The 24,753-nt window shown below is 46.9% G+C and overlaps 1 protein-coding gene across 8 annotated transcripts in view; it reads right to left on the bottom strand.

Moving 5' to 3' along the window:
* The window catches only part of LOC129829826 (calmodulin-binding transcription activator 1-like), a 120,566-nt gene extending 99,986 nt beyond the window's left edge, over window positions 1-20,580 (bottom strand). For all 8 annotated transcript variants that reach the window (XM_055891768.1, XM_055891760.1, XM_055891761.1 and 5 more), the window contains exon 1: window positions 20,470-20,580. In XM_055891768.1, the coding sequence (XP_055747743.1) occupies window positions 20,470-20,565 (96 nt within the window). In that variant the 5' untranslated portion in view covers window positions 20,566-20,580. The remainder of the gene's footprint in view (window positions 1-20,469) is intronic.
* Window positions 20,581-24,753: the final 4,173 nt, after the last annotated feature.

Genomic DNA, 24,753 nt, shown 5'->3' with positions numbered 1-24,753 from the left:
TCTCCGTAGACACACACTCCCTAGACACACTCTCCGTAGCCACACACTCACTAGACACACACTCCCTAGACAGACACTGCCTAGACACACACTCCGTAGACACACACTCCCTAGACAGACACTCCCTAGACACACTCTCCGTAGACACAAACTCCCTAGACACACTCTCCGTAGCCACACACTCACTAGACACACTCTCCCTACACACACTCTCCATAGACACACACGCACACTGACAAGGGCCCTTAAAATAGCTAGTCTAAAAATAGCAGATGGGAAGCGGGAGCTTGGCTATTATTATTCCACACAGTCCTGCCTAGTCCCACCAAGGAAAGGAACAGACTAATGGTTTTCCTGGTGCAAGCAATTACAAATCAGTTTGTCACCTGCCAGGCTGGGTGTGATGTTAGGGGCCTTGGCAGAGCCCAACAGAGCACCCCCTCCCCGACAGACAGACAGACAGACAGACAGACAGACAGACAGACAGACGCACGCACGCACGCACGCACGCACGCGCGCACTTGTCCAGGCTGCAATGTGAGTGTGTGCAGAGCAAACCCAGGGGCTGGAGGGTGGATGGGTCCAGACAAAGGACCAAATAGGCAGCAAGGTAGCAGGCAGGGGGGAGAGAGTCAGAGTAGAGTGTAGGCCGGCAGAGCAGGCAGACAGGCAAGGACCAGGTTGAGCTCTGTCCTGATTGATGTGGACAGGTTAATACCAGGCAGACAGCACCTCAGACAGCCCACTTGCCATCAGGAAACCATGCAATATTTAGAGGCCAGCGAATGAAAGCCATTCTACTGCTCCAAGCTGCTACTGCTCTGCTCCGCCGGGGGCTACTGACTAAAAATAGGAATGTATATTTCTCCCCCTCCAGGAATAGTAATAGAGGGGTCAGAAGGGAAAGAGAGGGAGTCCAACTCCCCGTCCCTGGCAGGAGTCTGGAACTCACAGAGAGAGAGAGAGAGAAAGAGAAAGAGAGAGAGAGAAAGAGAGAGAGAGAGCAGCCAAAATCTCAAGCCTGCATCCCTGGAAGAGCTATACTTTTTGTACATTACTGTAACTGAGCAGATTAGGTTTCAAATCAACACCATATTATTAGATATGCATTGGAATTGATTCTTCAGTTATATTTCCTTTACTTACCTATTCCTAGTTTAATGACTTTACTTACCTATTCCTAGTTTAATGACTTTACTTACCTATTCCTAGTTTAATGACTTTACTTACCTATTCCTAGTTTAATGACTTTACTTACCTATTCCTAGTTTAATGACTTTACTTACCTATTCCTGTTTAATGACTTCACTTACCTATTCCTAGTTTAATGCATTTACTTACCTATTCCTAGTTTAATGACTTTACTTACCTATTCCTAGTTTAATGACTTCACTTACTTATTCCTAGTCTAATGACTTTACTTACCTATTCCTAGTGTAATGACTTCACTTACCTATTCCTAGTTTAATGACTTTACTTACCTATTCCTAGTTTAATGACTTTACTTACCTATTCCTAGTTTAATGACTTTACTTACCTATTCCTAGTTTAATGACTTTACTTACCTATTCCTAGTTTAATGACTTTACTTACCTATTCCTAGTTTAATGACTTCACTTACTTATTCCTAGTTTAATGACTTTACTTACCTATTCCTAGTCTAATGACTTTACTTACCTATTCCTAGTTAAATGACTTTACTAACCTATTCCTAGTCTAATGACTTCACTTACCTATTCCTAGTTTAATGACTTTACTTACCTATTCCTAGTTTAATGACTTTACTTAGTGATATAACCAATCATATCTTCAGTAGGCCTATTACTGCTGCAGATTAATGCGTTATGAAACTGTGGGACAGCCCATCAAATAAAATGATCAGTAGGAGGTCAGAGAGAGGTCAGGGCTGTTTTTAGGGGATTGGCCATGACAGGGGTCTGAGCATGGGGACGTTCGACAGGGGGTCGCGAGCAGGGGGCCCCTCAGGCTGTCGATTAAATACCTCCCATCATTCAGCAAGACAGAGAAAAGAGAGCCTCTGGCTGCCACACAGGAGGTCTCTGCTATGAGGCTTTTAAGCCTTCTGGTTAGGGGATTGAGTGTGTGTGTGTGTGTGTGTGTGTGTGTGTGTGTGTGTGTGTGTGTGTGTGTGTGTGTGTGTGTGTGTGTGTGTGTGTGTGTGTGTGTGTGTGTGTGTGTGTGTGTGTGTGTGTGTGTGTGTGTGTGTGTGTGCGCGCCTTGTAGCAAAACTTAAAACATGTTTGTAATGGTTTTGCACTGCATGGCTCACCGGTGAGGTTGAATGCAGCATTGCTGTATGTTACACTCAGAATGTATTGTAGTTGAATAGCCAGCCTAGACTACTGCTCAAATGTTGCTGTAATAGGCTTGCCAAAAAACTTTAAAGCCAGACAGCAACATTTTAAAAGCCTAGCTAGGACTGGCATGTACATTGCATTCAGAAATGATTCAGACACCTTGACTTTTTCCACATTTTGCTGCGTTACAGCCTTTTTCTAAAATTGATTAAATCGTTTTTTCCCCCCATAATTAATCTACACACAATATCCCAAAATGACAAAGCAAAAACAGGTTTTTAGACATGTTTGCTAATAAAAAATAAATGTTAAAAATGAAATATCACATTTACATAAATATTCAGAACTTTACTCAGTACTTTGTTGAAGCACCTTTGGCAGCGATTACAGCCTCAATCCTTCTTGTTACGACGGTACAAGCTAGGCACACATGTATTTGGGGAGTTTCTCCCATTATTCTCTGCAAATCCTATCAAGCTCTGTGAGGTTGGATGGGGAGTGTCGCTGCACAACGATTTTCAAATCAAATCAAATCAAAGTTTGTTTGTCACGTGTGCCGAATTCAACAGGTTACAGTGAAATGCTTACTTACAGATTCTAACCAATAGTGTGAAAAAAAATGTATGTGTGTGTGTGTGTGTGTGTGTGTGTGTGTGTGTGTGTGTGTGTGTGTGTGTGTGTGTGTGTGTGTGTGTGTGTGTGTGTGTGTGTGTGTGTGTGTGTGTGTGTGTGTGTGTAAGTAAAGAAATAAAACAACAGTAAAAAGACATTTGAAAATAAGAGTAGCAAGGCTATATACAAACACCGGTTAGTCAGGCTGATTGAGGTAGTATGTACATATACAGTGGGGCAAAAAAGTATTTAGTCAGCCACCAATTGTGCAAGTTCTCCCACTTAAAAAGATGAGAGAGGCCGGTAATTTTCATCATAGGTACACTTCAACTATGACAGACAAAATGAGAGAAAAGAAGTCCAGAAAATCACATTGTAGGATTTTTAATGAATTTATTTGCAAATTATGGTGGAAAATAAGTATTTGGTCACCTACAAACAAGCAAGATTTCTGGCTCTCACAGACCTGTAACTTCTTCTTTAAGAGGCTCCTCTGTCCTCCACTCGTTACCTGTATTAATGGCACCTGTTTGAACTTGTTATCAGTATAAAAGACACCTGTCCACAACCTCAAACAGTCACACTCCAAACTCCACTATGGCCAAGACCAAAGAGCTGTCAAAGGACACCAGAAACAAAATTGTAGACCTGCACCAGGCTGGGAAGACTGAATCTGCAATAGGTAAGCAGCTTGGTTTGAAGAAATCAACTGTGGGAGCAATTATTAGGAAATGGAAGACATACAAGACCACTGATAATCTCACTCGATCTGGGGCTCCACGCAAGATCTCACCCCGTGGGGTCAAAATGATCACAAGAATGGTGAGCAAAAATCCCAGAACCACACGGGGGGACCTAGTGAATGACCTGCAGAGAGCTGGTACCAAAGTAACAAAGCCTACCATCAGTAACACACGACGCCGCCAGGGACTCAAATCCTGCAGTGCCAGACGTGTCCCCCTGCTTAAGCCAGTACATGTCCAGGCCCGTCTGAAGTTTGCTAGAGAGCATTTGGATGATCCAGAAGAAAATTGGGAGAATGTCATATGGTCAGATGAAACCAAAATATAACTTTTTGGTAAAAACTCAACTTGTCGTGTTTGGAGGACAAAGAATGCTGAGTTGCATCCAAAGAACACCATACCTACTGTGAAGCATGGGGTAGGAAACATCATGCTTTGGGGCTGTTTTTCTGCAAAGGGACCAGGACGACTGATCCATGTAAAGGAAAGAATGAATGGGGCCATGTATCGTGAGATTTTGAGTGAAAACCTCCTTCCATCAGCAAGGGCATTGAAGATGAAACGTGGCTGGGTCTTTCAGCATGACAATGATCCCAATCACACCGCCCGGACAACGAAGGAGTGGCTTCGTAAGAAGCACTTCAAGGTCCTGGAGTGGCCGAGCCAGTCTCCAGATCTCAACCCCATAGAAAATCTTTGGAGGGAGTTGAAAGTCTGTGTTGCCCAGCAACAGCCCCAAAACATCACTGCTCTAGAGGAGATCTGCATGGAGGAATGGGTCAAAATACCAGCAACAGTGTGTGAAAACCTTGTGAAGACTTACAGAAAACGTTTGACCTCTGTCATTGCCAACAAAGGGTATATAACAAAGTATTGAGATAAACCTTTGTTATTGACCAAATACTTATTTTCCACCATAATTTGCAAATAAATTCATTAAAAATCCTACAATGTGATTTTCTGGATTTTATCCCCCCTCATTTTGTCTGTCATAGTTGAAGTGTACCTATGATGAAAATTACAGGCCTCTCTCATATTTTTAAGTGGGAGAACTTGCACAATTGGTGGCTGACTAAATACTTTTTTGCCCCACTGTAGGTATGGTTAAAGTGACTATGCATATATGATGAACAGAGAGTAGCAGTAGCGTAAAAAGAGGGGTTGGCGGGTGGTGGGACACAATGCAGAGAGCCAGGTTAGCCAATGTGTGGGAGCACTGGTTGGTCGGGCCAATTGAGGTAGTATGTACATGAATGTATAGTTAAAGTGACTATGCATATAAGATAAACAGAGAGTAGCAGCAGCATAAAAGAGGGGTTGGGGGGGGGCACACAATGCAAATAGTCAGGGTAACCATTTGGTTACCTGTTCAGGAGTCTTATGGCTTGGGGGTAAAAACTGTTGAGAAGCCTTTTTGTCCTAGACTTGGGACTCCGGTACCGCTTGCCATGCGGTAGTAGAGAGAACAGTCTATGACTGGGGTGGCTGGGGTCCTTGACAATTTTTAGGGCCTTCCTCTGACACCGCCTGGTATAGAGGTCCTGGATGGCAGGCAGCTTTTCCCCAGTGATATACTGGGCCGTACGCACTACCCTCTGAAGTGCCTTGCGGTCGGAGGCCGAGCAATTGCCGTACCAGGCAGTGATGCAACCGGTCAGGATTCTCTCGATGTTGCAGCTGTAGAACCTTTTGAGGATCTCAGGACCCAAGCCAAATCTTTTTAGTTTCCTGAGGGGGAATAGGCTTTGTCGTGCCCTCTTCATGACTGTCTTGGTGTGTTTGGACCATTCTAGTTTGTTGTTGATGTGGACACCAAGGAATTTGAAGCTCTCAACCTATTCCACTACAGCCCCGTCGATGAGAATGGGGACGTTGAGGGATAGGTTGTTATTCTGGCACCACCCGGCCAGGTCTCTGACCTCCTCCCTATAGGCTGTCTCGTCGTTGTCGGTGATCAGGCCTACCACTGTTGTGTCGTCTGCAAACTTAATGATGGTGTTGGAGTCGTGCCTGGCCATGCAGTCGTGTGTCAACAGGGAGTACAGGAGGGGACTGAGCACGCACCCCTGGGGAGCTCCAGTGTTGAGGATCAGCATGGCAGATGTGTTGCTACCTACCCTCACCACCTGGGGGCGGCCCGTCAGGAAGTCCAGGGTCCAGTTGCAGAGGGAGGTGTTTAGTCCCAGGTTCTTTAGCTTAGTGATGAGCTTTGAGGGTACTATGGTGTTGAACGCTGAGCTGTAGTCAATGAATAGCATTCTCACATAGGTGTTCCTTTTGTCCAGGTGGGAAGGGACAGTGTGGAGTGCAATAGAGATTGCATCATCTGTGGATCCGTTTGGGCGGTATGCAAATTGGAGTGGGTCTAGGTTTTCCGGGATAATGGTGTTGATGTGAGCCATTACCAGCCTTTCAAAGCACTTCATGGCTACGGACGTGAGTGCTACGAGTCTGTAGTCATTTAGGCAGGTTGCCTTTGTGTTCTTGGGCACAGGGACTATGGTGGTCTGCTTGAAACATGTTGGTATTACAGACTCAATCAGGGACATGTTGAACATGTCAGTGAAGACACCTGCCAGTTGCTCAGCACATGCCCGGAGCATACGTCCTGGTAATCCGTCTGGCCCCGCAGCCTTGTGTATGTTGACCTGTTTAAAGGTCTTCCTTACGTCGGCTACGGAGAGCGTGATCACACAGTCGTCCGGAACAGCTGATGCTCTCATGCATGCCTCAGTGTTTCTTGCCTCGAAGCGAGCATAGAAGTGATTTAGCTCATCTGGTAGGCTTGTGTCACTGGGCAGCTCGCGGCTGTGCTTCCCTTTGTAGTCTGTAATAGTTTGCAAGCCCTGCCACATCCGACGAGCGTCGGAGGCGGTGTAGTATGATTCAATCTTAGCCCTGTATTGACGCTTTGCCTGTTTGATGGTTCGTCGCAGGGCATAGCAGGATTTATTGTAAGCTTCCGGGTTAGAGTCCCGCACCTTGAAAGCGGCAGCTCTACCCTTTAGCTCAGTGCGAATGTTGCCTGTAATCCATGGCTTCTGGTTGGGGTATGTACGTACAGTCACTGTGGGGACGACGTCCTCAATGCACTTATTGATAAAGCCAGTGACTGATGTAGTGTATTCCTCAATGCCATCGGAAGAATCCCTGTGTGATTGCAAAACAATCCTGTAGTTTAGCATCTGCTTCATCTGACCACTTTTTTATAGACCGAGTCACTGGTGCTTCCTGCTTTAATTTTTGCTTGTAAGCAGGAATCAGGAGGATAGAGATGTGGTGGGATTTACCAAATGGAGGGCGAGGGAGAGCTTTGTACGCGTCTCTGTGTGTGGAGTACAGGTGATCTAAAAAAAAATCCCTCTGGTTGCACATTTAACATGTTGATAGAGATTTGGTAGAACTGATTTATGTTTCCCTGCATTAAAGTCTCCGGCCACTAGGAGCGCCGCCTCTGGGTGAGTGGTTTCCTGTTTGCTTATTTCCTTATACAGAAGACAGAGTGCGGTCTTAGTGCCAGCATCTGTTTGTGGTGGTAAATAAAACAGCCACGAAAAATATAGCTGAGAACTCTAGGCAAGTAGTATGGCCTGCAATTTATCACAATATACTCTACTTCAGGCGAGCAAAATCTAGAGACTTCCTTAGATTTCGTGCACCAGCTGTTGTTTACAAATATGCACAGACCGCCACCCCTCGTCTTACCGGAGTGTGCTGTTCTATCTAGCCGGTGCAGCGTATATCCCGCTAGCTGAATATCCATGTCGTCATTCAGCCACGATTCCGTGAAACATAGGATGTTACAGTTTTTGATGTCCCGTTGGTAGGATATTCGTGATCGTACCTCGTCTAGTTTATTGTCCAATGATTGCACATTGGCGATTAATATTGACAGTAACGGCAGCTTTCCTACTTGCCTTCTGCGGGTCCGGACGAGGCATCCGGCTCTTCGTCCTCTGAATCGCGTCCTTTTGCGAATATTTGGGATGTCTGTCCTGTGGGGTATTTGGAGAATATGGTGTGACTCCTGCTTGTTGTTGAAAAAATCTTTGTCAAATCCGAGGTGAGTGATCGCTGTCCTGATATCCAGAAGCTCTTTTCTGGCATAAGATACGGTTGCAGAAACATTATGTACAAAATAATGTACAAATATCGCGAAAAAAACACATAATTGCACAATTGGTTAGGAGACCATCTCCTCCGGCGCCATCTTGTTCTGTTTATCTTTCCCTCGATCCTGACTAGTGTCCCAGTCCCTGCCGCTGAAAAACATCCCCACATCATGATGCTGCCACCACCATGCTTCACCGTAGGGATGGTGCCAGGTTTCCTCCAGATGTGATGCTTGGCATTCAAGCCAAAGAGTTCATTCTTGGTTTCATCAGACCGATTATCTTGTTTCTCATGGTCTGAGAGTCCTTTAGGTGACTTTTGGCAAACTCCAAGCGGGCTGTCATGTGGCTTTTGTCTGACCCCTCTACCGTAAAGGCCTGATTGGTGCAGTGCTGCAGAGATGGTTGTCCTTCTGGAATATTCTCCCATTTCCACAGAGGAACTCTGGAGCTCTGTTAGAGTGACCATTTGGTTCTTGGTCACCTCCCTGACCAAGGCCCTTCTCCCCCAATTGCTCAGATTTGGCCGGGCGGCCAGCTCTAGGAAGAGTCAAACTTCTACCATTTAAGAATGATGGAGGCCACTGTGTTCTTGGGGACCTTCAATGTTGCAGAAATGTACAACAGCGACTCAAACTGGCCATTGAATATCCTCTTACACTATGTACTGTACATAGCATTTTTAACATACTAAAACAAAAGAAGATATCAATTATATTGGTCCAGCCTTTGCTGCTATGCTGGCAGATGTGCATAATATGCTGCAACCATAATTAAAAAGTATGTAATAACTCCAAATAACAATAACGTAGCAAGTTGTTGTAACATTTAAACCTAAAACATGTTTTTCATTGTTTTGCACTGCATGGATCACAACAATGCTGTATGGTGCACTCACAATGTCTTGTAGTTGAGTAGCTAGCCTAGGCTACTGCTCAAATGTTGCTGTAATAGACAGTAGCAGCAGCATATGTGATGAGTGTGGAAGTGTGTGTGTGACAACATGTGCCTGTGTGCAGGTGTTCCCTCCATCCCTCCCCTCTCTCCGTTTGCAGCCCCCTCCATCCCCCTCTCCACCTCCCGTTAGTGCCTGTTGGGAGAGGAGCAGTCATAATGAGGCATGACATCTGTCCTTTATGTGCGCTTATTCCCTCCTCCTATTCTATTGTCCACTTCACAGAGAGAGAGAGAGGATGTGAATGTGTTTGTAAGAGGCAGATTGCATTACTGCTGAGGGTTGCTGCATATTTTCCACAGGTGAGAGTGGCCCCCTTTATTATACAAAGCAGGGGCATCTGCCAACCTTACAACCCCCAGTGTCTGTCTCAGTCCCTGTCCAATCTGACTCCTTCATCCACAGAGAAATCAGACAGACTCTCCCAAGGCCAAACTGACTTGAGGGGAATGGAGATTGATAGGAGAGTGAATGACTCTAGACCCTATCTATCTATCTATCTATCTATCTATCTATCTATCTATCTCAATCTATCTATCTATCTATCTATCTATCTATCTATATCAATCTATCTACATATCTGTCTATCTATCTATCTATCTATCTATCTATCTATCTATCTATCTATCTATCTCAATCTATCTATCTATCTATCTATCTATCTATCTATCTATCTATCTATCTATCTATCTATCTATATCAATCTATCTACATATCTGTCTATCTATCTATCTATCTATCTATCTATCTATCTATCTATCTATCTATCTATCTATCTATCTATCTATATCAATCTGTCTATCTATTTTCTACAGCCTCCAGTAGCCTTTATTCTTTCTCTCCGTCCATTCCTCAAAGACTCCCTCCCTCTCTATGTCCTTCCCCCTCCCTCCCATCTCTCTCTCACTCCTGCATTCTCCCTTTCACCTCTCTCTCCCGCTCCTCCCTCCCATCTCTCTCTCTCTCTCTCTCTCTCTCTCTCTCTCTCTCTCTCTCTCTCTCTCTCTCTCTCTCTCTCTCTCTCTCTCTCTCTCTCTCTCTCTCTCTCTCTCTCTCTCTCTCTCTCTCTCTCTCTCTCTCTCTCTCTCTCTCTCTCTCTCTCTCTCTCTCTCTCTCTCTCTCTCTCTCTCTCTCTCTCTCTCTCTCTCTCTCTCTCTCTCTCTCTCTCTCTCTCTCTCTCTCTCTCTCTCTCTCTCTCTCTCTCTATGACACGTATAGACAAGTATTCTTGTCTGGATGTCACTCTGGTCCACAGCTAATTGGGGATGTGAACAGTAATGAGTGGGGGACAAATCAGACAGTTCTGCTCATTAGCTGTGACCAGTGTTCCCAGGGCTGCGTGGTGTCGTTACACAACGGTTACATGGCTGGCTACACCACAACCCAACCAGCCCGCATGGGTCATCGTCACGCTTACATGGTCCTGTCTGTGTCATGGCTGGGTTGGGGGCACGGTTCAGAGTGGAGTGCTGCTGTGTAACATGACTTACATGGTCCTGTCTGTACACGGGTCAGAGTGGAGAGCTGGGCTCCATTGATCTGCCCATTGATCTGCTCTCCCATCTGACACAGCACAGCACAGCCAGGAAGCAATCATAGAGCATGACACATCTTCACACAGGGATATAGGCCTCTCTCACTGTGCAGGGAGACAGGGCTTTATCACACTATGAAGGACAGACCCCTATCATCTTATTAGTGATTTGACTATGTCCTGAGAATGTTTACTACTGTAGGTGCTGCAGTGGACCATGCTCCATTAGGATGGGCCAGTCTCTGTCCTGTTCTAGGTGGAGGGCAGAGCAGAGTGATGTGGCTGGTTAAGCCTGTCTGAGAGCAGGACGAACACGATAAGGCAGGCCAATCCACTCCTCTAACATCTTCAAGGTGTGGACATTTCCCCACGTACACATCAGAGGCCCTGGCAGAACTCAATAACTGGGTGAATGTCAGTTTGGCTCATTCTCCAAGCCTTAACCTTTCCGGAAAGCTGAATCATTTAAGTGGTCTATCTGCGGTTGGTTGGCACTTCTCTGCCTCGCCTCCCTTAGCCTCGCCTCCCTTAGTCTCGCCTCCCTTAGCCTCGCCTCCCTTAGCCTCGGCTCCCTTAGCCTCGCCTCCCTTAGCCTCGCCTCCCTTAGCCTCGCCTCCCTTAGTCTCGCCTCCCTTAGCCTCGCCTCCCTTAGCCTCGGCTCCCTTAGCCTCGCCTCCCTTAGTCTCGCCTCCCTTAGCCTCGCCTCCCTTAGCCTCGCCTCCCTTAGTCTCGCCTCCCTTAGCCTCGCCTCCCTTAGTCTCGCCTCCCTTAGTCTCGCCTCCCTTAGCCTCGCCTCCCTTAGTCTCGCCTCCCTTAGTCTCGCCTCCCTTAGCCTCGCCTCCCTTAGCCTCGCCTCCCTTAGCCTCGCCTCCCGTAATCCCGCCTCTCTTAGCCTCGCCTCCCTTAGCCTCGCCTCCCTTAGTCTCGCCTCCCTTAGTCTCGCCTCCCCTAGCCTCGCCTCCAGTAGTCTCGCCTCCAGTAGTCTAGCCTCAGGTAGTCTAGCCTCCCTTAGTCTCGCCTCCCTTAGTCTCGCCTCCCTTAGCCTCGCCTCCCTTAGCCTCGCCTCCAGTAGTCTCGCCTCCAGTAGTCTAGCCTCCCTTAGTCTAGCCTCCCTTAGTCTTGCCTCCCTTAGTCTCGCCTCCCTTAGTCTTGCCTCCCTTAGCCTCGCCTCCCTTAGTCTAGCCTCCCTTAGTCTAGCCTCCCTTAGTCTCGCCTCCCTTAGTCTTGCCTCCCTTAGCCTCGCCTCCCTTAGTCTCGCCTCCCTTAGTCTTGCCTCCCCTGTATGGTGCTCTGAGACCGTCTGCAGCCATGCACGCCGGCCAGGGAGTGAAAATGGTAAGACGAATGCGGCAAGGGATCTCTGATAATTGGCAGAAGCCGTGACGACGGTCTGGGGGCTGCAGGCTTGCCTGGGGGAAAGGTTGTTGTCACTAAGCAACAGACCTGTCTGTCTGCAGGCAGCGGAGGGGGATGGGTTGTTTGCCCCAGGGCCTGAATCTGTCTCTCTCTTTAACAATAGTGAAACTGGACATAATAGAAGTACTCCTGTGGGGGACTAGATGAATGGAGGGTGTTAAGTAACTAACCAGCTTACTAACTAACTAACCCTTGTGGTCAGAGGTTGACCACACTACATGTGCCATCATAGTTAGGAAACCACATGTACCATCATGGCTGTCTCCGCCATCTCCCTTTGGCTGGAGAGAGACAGAACAGACAGCGTAGAAGGCAGCCAGGAGAGACAAGAGGATGAGAGAGGTGAGAAGCGGAAGAGAGTTAAAGAGACAGGAGGGGAGGGAAGGACAGAGGAGGAGCAAGGGAGGACAGGGAAGGACAGAGGGGGAGAAAGGGAGGAGAGGGTTGTGAGAAGAGGACATGAGACAGGATAGGGTTGCTGTACTTCAGAGGGGCTGAAGCCTGCCAGGGTTATATGAGCAGAATGCTGTACTTCAGAGGGGCTGAAGCTTGCCAGGGTTATATGAGCAGAATGCTGTACTGTACTGCTGAGAGCTCCACTTCATATCCAAACACACAGAAGTTCCAAGATCTCAGAGACCTGTCGGCATGCCTGTCCATGATCTAGAGCCTGACACACGCACGCACGCACGCACGCACGCACGCACGCACGCACGCACGCACGCACGCACGCACGCACGCACGCACGCACGCACGCACGCACGCACGCACGCACGCACGCACGCACGCACGCACGCACGCACGCACGCACGCACACACACACACACACACACACACACACACACACACACACACACACACACACACCCTGCCTTGCCCTACCAGAGCAAGCACATGCTGTGCACCCAGATGATCTGGTTGTTTTGTTCTGTTCCTCTCTTACTATTCCTACTTGGCCCTGTGTACCATTTCTGTACTAATATACTGTCACTAACTCTGCCAGCGATCCGTGGCCATTAACTATTCAAACAGGGACTTTAGGCATGGCATAACTGTTTCCTCTGACAGCCACTAGCTAAAGTAGCCCCTTTATCCAAACTAGCAGGCAGGAAAACACAAGTCCAATCTCCCTGCCCATGTTTTCCTGGTAAAATCACTGATGGAGTTTGGCCTCATCTATGATTCAGAAGAATGAAGCATTTATTGTGTCCTGGGCTGAGCTGCATGGCTGGGTTGGGACAGTGACCACTGTGGTAGCCAACAGAGAGATAGGTAAACAAATCACTATGAATAAAGCAATGAAGGAAACCTCTCTGGTAATACAAATATACTGTACATCTTCTTGCTTTAGCCTCCAGGTACGCTCACACACACACGCACGCACACACACTCTGCTCCAAAGCGATCAACCAGGGGTGTGTTGGATTTGTGATGAGAGGTGAGAAGAGTTCAAAGGCGTGTGATGAGGTTTGATAGCTACATCTACTACACACAGCCAAACTCCACTAACTGCACACGGTCACTCCACTAACTACACACAATCAAACTCCACTAACTGCACACGGTCAAACTCCACAAACTGCACACGGTCACTCCACTAACTACACACAGTCAAACTCCACTAACTACACACAGTCAAACTCCACTAACTACACACAATCAAACTCCACTAACTGCACACGGTCAAACTCCATTAACTACACACAGCCAGACTCCACTAACTGCACACGGTCAAACTCCACTAACTACACACAGTCAAACTCCACTAACTACACACAGTCAAACTCCACTAACTACACACAATCAAACTCCACTAACTACACACAGTCAAACTCCACTAACTACACACAGTCAAACTCCACTAACTACACACAGCCAAACTCCACTAACTACACACAGTCAAACTCCACTAACTGCACTCAGTCAAACTCCACTAACTACACACAGCCAAACTCCACTAACTACACACAGTCAAACTCCACTAACTACACACAGTCAAACTCCACTAACTACACACAGTCAAACTCCACTAACTACACACGGTCACTCCACTAACTGCACACAGTCAAACTCCACTAACTACACACAGTCAAACCCCACTAACTACACACAGCCAAACTCCACTAACTGCACACAGTCAAACTCCACTAACTACACACAGTCAAACTCCACTAACTACACACAGTCAAACTCCACTAACTACATACAGTCAAACCTCACTAACTACACACAGTTAAACTCCACTAACTACACACAGTCAAACTCCACTAACTGCACACGGTCACTCCACTAACTGCACACAGTCAAACTCCACTAACTACACATAGTAAAACTCCACTAACTACACCCAGTCAAACTCCACTAACTACACACAGTCAAACTCCATTAACTGCACACGGTCACTCCACTAACTACACACAGTCAAACTCCATTTACTACACACCTTCAAACTCTACTAACTGCACACGGTCAAACTCCATTAACTACACACAGTCAAACTCCACTAACTACACATAGTAAAACTCCACTAACTACACCCAGTCAAACTCCACTAACTACACACAGTCAAACTCCATTTACTACACACCTTCAAACTCTACTAACTACACACAGTCAAACTCCTCTAACTACACACAGTCAAACTCCACTAACTACACACAGTCAAACTCCACTAACTACACACAGTCAATCTCCACTAACTACGCACAGTCAAAGTCCACTAACTACCGTAATTTCCGGACTATAAGCCGCTACTTTTTCCCACGCTTTGAACCTCACGGCTTATACAATGACGCGGCTAATTTATGGATTTTTTTCACAAGATTCATGCCGCCAAAAAATTGAGCACCGTCACATAATGTGACGTAAATCGAGTGCGCTCAAACTTCCCATCATTCTGATTACAGTAGTCATTTTGTCACCCTCATCATGGCAAAGACACGGAGAAATGAATATGATGCAGCTTTCAATTTGAAGGCGATCGATCTGGCTGTTGGAAATGGAAATAGAGCTGCTGCACGGGAGCTTGGCCTTAATGAGTCGATGATAAGACGTTGGAAACAGCAGCGTGAGGAACGGACTCAGTGCAAAAAGACAACAAAAGCTTTCAGAGGGAAGAAAAGCAGATGGCCCGAACTAGAAATAAATTCATTAGGCCTTAATGAATTTCACATGACTGGGCAGAGGCGTTTTTATATTTTTGTTTAGTATGTTTAGCCATAAACGTAATTGTTTAAAACCTGGATGTTTTGACATTTTATGAATCATGTCTTACCTTGTTTCAAAGTAGCCTAGACAAAAAATCTGACCATAGAAATGTTGAAGGAATTATTTTGTAAACACTTCCTGATATGCCATTGAAACCAGAGTTTATCTCATGTTCTAACAACTTTCTTTCGTTGTCCGTTAGCCAAAAGCACAATACTCATATTAGCAACCCATACTAGTTGTTACATCAATAGTCATATTAGCAACCCATGGTAGTTGTTGCATCAGTAGTCATGTTAGCAACCCATGCTAGTTGTTGCATCAGTAGTAATATTAGCAACCCATGCCAGTTGTTGCATCAGTAGTAATATTAGCAACCCATGCTAGTTGTTGCATCAGTAGTAATATTAGCAACCCATGCTAGTTGGTGCGCCAATAGTCATATTAGCAACCCGTGCTAGTTGTTGCGTCAGTAGTCATATTAGCATCCCATGCTAGTTGTTGCATCAGTAGTAATATTAGCAACCCATGCTAGTTGGTGCGCCAATAGTCATATTAGCAACCCATGCTAGTTGTTGCATCAGTGGTAATATTAGCAACCCATGCTAGTTTGTGCGCCAATAGTCATATTAGCAACCCGTGCTAGTTGTTGCATCAGTAGTAATATTAGCAACCCATGCTAGTTGGTGCGCCAATAGTCATATTAGCAACCCATGCTAGTTGTTGCATCAGTAGTCATATTAGTCGATGATAAGACGTTGGAAACAGCAGTGAGGAACTGACTCAGTGCAAAAAGACAACAAAAGCTTTCAGAGGGAAGAAAAGCAGATGGCCCGAACTAGAAAATGAGCTTGAAGAATGGGTCAACACACAGAGAGCAGACGGCCGATGTGTTTCAACTGTGCAGATCCGACTGAAAGACAAAACAATCGCCACCGCAATGAAGTTTGAGGATTTTAGAGGTGGACCATCGTGGTGTCTAAGATTGAGTCTGTGTCAGCAGCTCCCTCCCGACTACGAGGAAAAAGTTTCAAACTTTCGCAAATTCACTGATGCAAAGATAGCGGAGCATTCCATCCGCCTGCACGACATCATAAATATGGATGAGGTTCCTCTGACGTTTGACCTGCCTCTCACTCGGACTGTCAACAGGAAAGGCGAATCATCCGTCACGCTGAAAACAACTGGGCATGAAAAAACGCAAAGTTCATTTGTTTCAATGTACCGGTAGGCACCTGCGGCTTATAGACATGTGTGGCTTATTTATGTACAAAATACATATTATTTAAAAATTCAGTGGGTGCGGCTTATATTCAGGTGCACTTAATAGTCCGGAAATTACGGTACACACAGTCAAACTCCACTAACTACACACAGTCAAACTCCACTAACTACACACAGTCAAACTCCACTAACTACACACAGTCAAACTCTACTAACTACACACAGTAAAACTCCACTAACTACACACAGTCAAACTCCACTAACTACACACAGTAAAACTCCACTAACTACACACAGTCAAACTCCACTAACTACACACAATCAAACTCCACTAACTACACACAGTAAACTCCACTAACTACACACAGTCAAACTCCACTAACTACACACAGTAAACTCCACTAACTACACACAGTCAAACTCCACTAACTACACACAATCAAACTCCACTAACTACACACAGTAAACTCCACTAACTACACACAGTAAACTCCACTAACTACACACAGTCAAACTCCACTAACTACACACAGTAAACTCCACTAACTACACACAGTTAAACTCCACTTAGAGAAAGAGCCTCTGAGAGAAAGAGAGAAAGAGCGAGAGAAAGAAGGAGAGAGAAAGAAATAGAGTTATAGAGAAAGAGAGAGATGGGAGAGAGAGCTGTGCAGAAACATGAAAAATCTGTGTCCTTTCCTACCTCACCATTCATTTAATTTTCTGATCCTACATCCCTCTCTCCTCTCCTCCTCCTCTCCTCCAGCCCTGCTCAGACTTTTGACCCCTCTCTCTTTCCATGGCTGTGGCAGGCAGGCAGGCAGGCAGCAGGACAAATGAAGTTTCCCCTCAGAGCCCCTCCGTATTAATATCATAATTATCCCCACCTCCGTGGCCCGCGGGCCAACTCACACCACTGTACTGTCTGCTTTGATGGAGAGGCACAGGCAGGGAATTACATTCCATTAGTACTAAACAAGAGAAGGGGACATGGAGAGATTGAATCAATCAGGAGAGCCACTAGGACTGTGTGTGTGTGTGTGTGTGTGTGTGTGTGTGTGTGTGTGTGTGTGTGTGTGTGTGTGTGTGTGTGTGTGTGTGTGTGTGTGTGTGTGTGTGTGTGTGTGTGTGTGTGTGTGTGTGTGTGTGTGTGTGTGTGTGTGTGTGTGTGTGTGTGTGTGTGTGTGTGTGTGTGTGTGTGTGTGTGTGTGTGTGTGTGTGTGTGTGTGTGTGTGTGTGTGTGTGTGTGTGTGTGTGTGTGTGTGTGTGTGTGTGTGTCTAGGTCTGAAGGGAGGAAGCGAAGGTATGACACTGATTTAACATCATTATTCCCCCAAAGGTCTATTTTGTGCTGCGTCAACTGGAACGACAGTAACTTTTTCCAGTGTGACAGACTGCACAGTTTAGGCTGAGCTGTTCTGCTCGGCCCTGCTCTGCTGCAATTTCAATTCATTGTTTGCAGTCCATAACTTTGGCAGTACTTTTCTTCAGTCTGTCTCGTTTGCAGGGCAGGGTGAGACTCTTTAAAGTGGTGTAATACCTTTGAGAGGTGGTGTCAGGAATGGGCTGATTGAGAAGTGGAACAAAAGGAAGAGAGAACAGGAGAGAGGAGGACCCCTCACAACCAGGTCTCCAATCTCATCACCTCCTCTCCTCCCTGACTCATTACTAAGGCTTTGACTCAATAAAGACTGGATAAAGACTGGATAAAGAGGCAGACACCCACAGGCCAAATCCCCCTCAGACACCTTCTCCCTTTGTCTATCCCTATCTCACCCCCCCCCACTCCCTTCCTCCTCCCCAGTTCCCTCAATCTCTCTTCTCAGTAATGGCAGGAGTTATTTTTGTCTCTGTGGTGCTGTGTGGCTGTTGGCTGCTAGATTGCTGCTGATTTACATTCTTCACTCAATGGTGACCTTTCCCTGTTGGTGCTCAGGGAGCAGAGAGAGCTAAGCTCTCCAGTCTCCAGTCCCTCGTCGGGGACCAGAGGGAGCTAAGCTCTCCAGTCTCCAGTCCCTCGTCGGGGAGCAGAGGGAGCTAAGCTCTCCAGTCTCCAGTCTCTCGTCGGGGAGCAGAGGGAGCTAAGCTCTCCAGTCTCCAGTCCCTCGTCGGGGAGCAGAGGGAGCTAAGCTCTCCAGTCTCCAGTCTCTCGTCGGGGAGCAGAGGGAGCTAAGCTCTCCAGTCTCCAGTCCCTCGTCGGGGAACAGAGGGAGCTAAGCTCTCCAGTCTCCAGTCCCTCGTCGGGGAGCAGAGTGAGCTAAGCTCTCCAGTCTCCAGTCTCTCGTCGGGGAGCAGAGGGAGCTAAGCTCTCCAGTCTCCAGTCCCTCGTCGGGGAGCAGAGGGAGCTAAGCTCTCCAGTCTCCAGTCCCTCGTCGGGGAGCAGAGGGAGCTAAGCTCTCCAGTCTCCAGTCCCTCGTCGGGGAGCAGAGGGAGCTAAGCTCTCCAGTCTCCAGTCCCTCCACAGCCACAGCTCAGTGCTGCTCTTCTGTTGACAGACTACTGCTGCACAGCACAGCTCATATGGACACAGCGAACACAGGGCATAGAGGGTACACAGGGCCACGCAGGGACAGCAGGAGGTGAACCAGAATAAAACAGAGTAGTTTAGGTCCGTCTGGGACATAGGGCCAGGGTGAGTCAGACTACGTTGGCCTGGGTTGACCTAGGACTCTACTATGGGGGAATTCCAACCCAAGTTGAGGGCATGTAAATTAAACATAATTACCTTTTTATGCACTTTTCCCTCTGTGTGTATTCTGACCTCTATGTGACCTCTGTGTGTATTCTGACCTCTGTGTGACCTCTATGTGTATTCTGACCTCTGTGTGACCTCTATGTGTGTTCTGACCTCTGTGTGACCTCTATGTGTATTCTGACCTCTGTGTGATCTCTATGTGTGTTCTGACCTCTATGTAGCCTCTATGTGTGTTCTGACCTCTATGTGATCTCCATGTGTATTCTGACCTCTATGTAGCCTCTATGTGTATTCTGCTATTCACCCGCTATTTGTTTGGGATGGAGCTCAATGAAGGTATGGAGGAGATGAGTCTACAGATACGCTGAATTCTGACCATGACTTAATTCCCTCATAATTCATAGTTAAAGCTCAGTGAGAGAGTACTTGGCTACGTCGCAAATGGGCGCTCTGGTCAAAAGTCTGGTCACTATAAAGGGAATAGGGTGCCATTGGGATGCAGACTTTCTATTAGCTGTCCAGCAGGGTCTGAGTTTGAGTCCTCCATAGCTGAGCTCAGCAGAGAGATGAGGAGAGAGAGAGGAGAGCCCTGGATGAGGTGAGGGAAGCAGGTCAGGCTGGAGTACCCACACACACAGGTTTCATAAGCTGATGAGCTGCAGAAAGAGAGTGGCTGAGTGAGCCTCTCCATCTTTGACACATGTGAGACAGAGGTGATAAAAATGCTGTGCTTTCTGAAAGCGAGAGAGCTTACGTAGTGTGACCCCCCCTATCCGTGTGTGTGTGTGTATATGCCTGTTTCTGTGTGTGTGTGTGTGCGTGTGCGTGTGCGTGTGTGTGTGTGTGTGTTTCCCGGAGCCAGGCTGCAGTGTGTGGTGTTAGGGCTAGCTTTGATCTGTCTCTAGCAGGCAGGCTGAGAGGCAGGCAGGCTGAAAGGCCTGGAGGGGGACGACGTAATGACTTCAGAAAAATAACCAAAGATAACAAAGACTTCCCCCTAACAGGTGTCAAATATAACTAGAGAGCATCTCCATACCTCCTGCCCCATCCCTCCATCCCTCCATCCTCCACCTGCACTCCATCCTCTGTCAGAGAGGCTGTAAAGAAAAGCTACAAAACCAGAATCGATGCCACAGTGCTGAAATAGAGGGATAAGGTGGTGACCAAAGGCCTATTTACAACCACTGTAAGGCAGTGGGCTTTGGGAGGCTGTGTAACCACTGTCCTACGGGCTCCACTACTGCAGCTTTACAGACATTAGAGATGACCTATGCGTGAGTGTGTGTATGTAGGACGTGGCACACTTATTTAAGCGAAATACTCTGCTTCTGTTGGACAGTGGACAGATGGTGGATGTTTCCAACAGAGAAATAGTGAATGGGGTAGATAAGCAAAGAAAAGGGAGCCACAGACAAAAAGAGGGAGAGAGAAAGAGGGAGAGAAAAAGAGGGAGAGAGAAAAAGAGAAGATAGTGTGGTGTCTGTCTATCTGCTGTGTGTCAGGAAGGAAGAAATGCTGCCAATAAAAAGAGGACCTCTTCCTACCCATTCAGGCAGTGTGGAGAAAAGTTGGGGAGTTGACATGTGTAAGTGTAGAGGGGGGAGGAAGGCTGTTACGTGTACATGTGTGTGGAGAGGGGAGGGAGTCTCTTACCTGGAGCAGCCAGTAGCACCTGCGGTGGAACGTGGGGATGATGGAGGAGTGGACGTAACAGCCATACAGACACTGCAGAGGGAGAAACAGAGACATAACAGCTGTTATAGTATAGTAACACAACACAATAGACTGACCTACTGTACCCCTTATCCATGACCTCTAACCCCCTCAGGGACAGGGACTCCTGAAAACAGGCAGATCAGGGCATTGTCTTCAGAACAAAGGTAGTGGTGAACTAAGACAAGTTCTATGAACACTGATACCGTCTATCTTCCTCTCTGTCTCTGTCTCTCTCTACTTCCTTCTTGCTTTCTCTCTCGCTCTCTCTTTCTCTAAGTGGAGTTTGACTGTGTGTAGTTAGTGGAGTTTGACTGTGTGTAGTTAGTGGAGTTTGACTGTGTGTAGTTAGTGGAGTTTGACTGTGTGTAGTTAGTGGAGTTTGACTGTGTGTAGTTAGTGGAGTTTGACTGTGTGTAGTTAGTGGAGTTTGACTGTGTGTAGTTAGTGGAGTTTGGCTGTGTGTAGTTAGTGGAGTTTGACTGTATGTAGTTAGTGGAGTTTGTGTGTAGTTAGTGGAGTTTGACTGTGTGTAGTTAGTGGAGTTTGACTGTGTGTAGTTAGTGGAGTTTGTGTGTAGTTAGTGGAGTTTGACTGTGTGTAGTTAGTGGAGTTTGACAGTATGTAGTTAGTGGAGTTTGACTGTGTGTAGTTAGTGGAGTTTGACTGTGTGTAGTTCGTGGAGTTTGACTGTGTGTAGTTAATGGAGTTTGACTGTGTGTAGTTAGTGGAGTTTGATTGTGTGTAGTTAGTGGAGTTTGACTGTGTGTAGTTAGTGGAGTTTGACTGTGTGTAGTTAGTGGAGTTTTACTGTGTGTAGTTAGTGGAGTGACCGTGTGTAGTTTGTGGAGTTTGACCGTGTGTAGTTAGTGGAGTTTGGCTGTGTGTAGTTAGTGGAGTTTGACTGTGTGTAGTTAGTGGAGTTTGACTGTGTGTAGTTAGTGGAGTTTGACCGTGTGTAGTTAGTGGAGTTTGACTGTGTGTAGTTAGTGGAGTTTGACTGTGTGTAGTTAGTGGAGTTTGACTGTGTGTAGTTAGTGGAGTGACCGTGTGCAGTTAGTGGAGTTTGACTGTGTGTAGTTAGTGGAGTTTGACTGTGTGTAGTTAGTGGAGTTTGACTGTGTGTAGTTAGTGGAGTTTGACTGTGTGTAGTTAGTGGAGTGACCGTGTGCAGTTAGTGGAGTTTGGCTGTGTGTAGTTAGTGGAGTTTGACTGTGTGTAGTTAGTGGAGTTTGACTGTGTGTAGTTAGTGGAGTTTGACCGTGTGCAGTTAGTGGAGTTTGACTGTGTGTAGTTAATGGAGTTTGACCGTGTGCAGTTAGTGGAGTTTGACTGTGTGTAGTTAATGGAGTTTGACTGTGTGTAGTTAGTGGAGTTTGACTGTGTGTAGTTAGTAGAGTTTGACTGTGTGTAGTTAATGGAGTTTGACCGTGTGCAGTTAGTGGAGTTTGATTGTGTGTAGTAAATGGAGTTTGACTGTGTGTAGTTAGTGGAGTTTGGCTGTGTGTAGTTAGTGGAGTTTGACTGTGTGTAGTTAGTGGAGTTTGACTGTGTGTAGTTAGTGGAGTGACCGTGTGCCGTTAGTGGAGTTTGGCTGTGTGTAGTTAGTGGAGTTTGACTGTGTGTAGTTAGTGGAGTTTGACTGTGTGTAGTTAGTGGAGTGACCGTGTGCCGTTAGTGGAGTTTGGCTGTGTGTAGTTAGTGGAGTTTGGCTGTGTGTAGTTAGTGGAGTTTGACTGTGTGTAGTTAGTGGAGTGACCGTGTGCCGTTAGTGGAGTTTGGCTGTGTGTAGTTAGTGGAGTTTGACTGTGTGTAGTTAGTGGAGTGACCGTGTGCAGTTAGTGGAGTTTGGCTGTGTGTAGTTAGTGGAGTTTGACTGTGTGTAGTTAGTGGAGTGACCGTGAGCAGTTAGTGGAGTTTGGCTGTGTGTAGTTAGTGGAGTTTGACTGTGTGTAGTTAGTGGAGTGACCGTGTGCCGTTAGTGGAGTTTGGCTGTGTGTAGTTAGTGGAGTTTGACTGTGTGTAGTTAGTGGAGTGACCGTGTGCCGTTAGTGGAGTTTGGCTGTGTGTAGTTAGTGGAGTTTGACTGTGTGTAGTTAGTGGAGTGACCGTGTGCCGTTAGTGGAGTTTGGCTGTGTGTAGTTAGTGGAGTTTGACTGTGTGTAGTTAGTGGAGTGACCGTGTGCCGTTAGTGGAGTTTGGCTGTGTGTAGTTAGTGGAGTTTGACTGTGTGTAGTTAGTGGAGTGACCGTGTGCCGTTAGTGGAGTTTGGCTGTGTGTAGTTAGTGGAGTTTGACTGTGTGTAGTTAGTGGAGTGACCGTGTGCAGTTAGTGGAGTTTGGCTGTGTGTAGTAGATGTAGCTATCAAACCTCATCACACGCCTTTGAACTCTTCTCACCTCTCATCACAAATCCAACACACCCCTGGTTGATCGCTTTGGAGCAGAGTGTGTGTGCGTGCGTGTGTGTGTGAGCGTACCTGGAGGCTAAAGCAAGAAGATGTACAGTATATTTGTATTACCAGAGAGGTTTCTTTCATTGCTTTATTCATAGTGATTTGTTTACCTATTTCTCTGCTGTCCCAACCCAGTCATGCAGCTCTCTCTCACTCTCTCTCCCTGAACAACCATAAGACTCCACCCTCACCTGCTAACCCCCCGCCCCCCAACTGGATGATTCAGGTGCTCCTACATCCCCCGTTCCTTCCCTCCCTCCCCTCCCCATGCAGGGTTGGATTCCTATGGGCTCATTGCCTTGGAGAGAGAGAGATAGACAGGGCTGATACATAACAGTATCTGATAGCGAGAGGCAGAGTGGCCCCTCTGCCCAGAAGTAGTGCACTATAGGCCTAGAATCACAGCTTCCTGGTGACGAGGAGTTTGATTGTTTACAGCTACAGCCAATCATGTGACAGCTTCACGCTGGCTTTGGCTGGCAGCAGGGAAATATACTGTGATTTTGTCAAATGCAATATCTGTGATGTGACCAGAGTAGCAGTGGCTTGCTCTTAAGACAAGGGGCTTGCTTAGCTCTTTGATGAATATATCAAAAAAACTCACACACACAGCTTTAGGGTTTGTCTCAGCTTCTTTCTCTCCAATTCCCTCTGGTATATCTGTTTATTCAGAAAGGAAGAGGAGCTGGAGTGGTTCACTGCATGGCAGCCTGATATTACACGCACACACACACACACAGTCACACGCACGCACGCACACAAACACACACACACAGCCTCATTATTCAGCAGTGTTTCCCGGGACTGTGTAAATCTTAATAGGTAGGAGGTGGTAGGGTGGTATGAGTGTGTGTGTGCCTGCGTGTGTGTGACTGTGTGCGCATATGACTGTGTGTGTGTGTGTGTCTGTGTGTATTTATGTGTGTGGGTGTGTACATATATGTGTCTGGTGTGTGTGTGTGACTGTGTGTGCGTGTGACTGTGTGTGTGTGTGTATTTATGTGTGTGTGGCATGTGTGTGGGGGGAGATAAATTAGAGGCTTGGCATGGCACATGTGTGTGTGTGTGGGGGGGAGATAAATTAGAGGCTTGGCATGGCACATGTGTGTGGTGTGTGTGTGTGGGGGGGAGATAAATTAGAGGCTTGGCATGGCACATGTGTGTGGTGTGTGTGTGTGGGGGGGAGATAAATTAGAGGCTTGGCATGGCACGTGTGTGGTGTGTGTGTGTGGGGGGGGAGATAAATTAGAGGCTTGGCATGGCACGTGTGTGGTGTGTGTGTGTGTGTGTGTGTGTGTGATAAATTAGAGGCTTGGCATGGCACATGTGTGTGGTGTGTGTGTGTGGGGGGGAGATAAATTAGAGGCTTGGCATGGCACATGTGTGTGGTGTGTGTGTGTGGGGGGGAGATAAATTAGAGGCTTGGCATGGCACGTGTGTGGTGTGTGTGTGGGGGGGGGGGGATAAATTAAATGCTTGGCATGGCACGTGTGTGGTGTGTGTGTGGGGGGGGGAGATAAATTAGAGGCTTGGCATGGCACATGTGTGTGGTGTGTGTGTGTGGGGGGGAGATAAATTAGAGGCTTGGCATGGCACATGTGTGGTGTGTGTGTGTGGGGGGGAGATAAATTAGAGGCTTGGCATGGCACATGTGTGTGGTGTGTGTGTGTGTGTGGGGGGGGGATAAATTAGAGGCTTGGCATGGCACGTGTGTGGTGTGTGTGTGTGGGGGGGAGATAAATTATAGGCTTGGCATGGCACGTGTGTGG

This window comes from Salvelinus fontinalis, chromosome 31 (genome assembly GCF_029448725.1).
Source record: "Salvelinus fontinalis isolate EN_2023a chromosome 31, ASM2944872v1, whole genome shotgun sequence".
Taxonomy (NCBI): Eukaryota; Metazoa; Chordata; class Actinopteri; order Salmoniformes; family Salmonidae; genus Salvelinus; species Salvelinus fontinalis.
The sequence above is the reverse complement of the archived record's forward strand: the minus strand, read 5'-3'. Positions and strand labels throughout refer to the sequence as shown.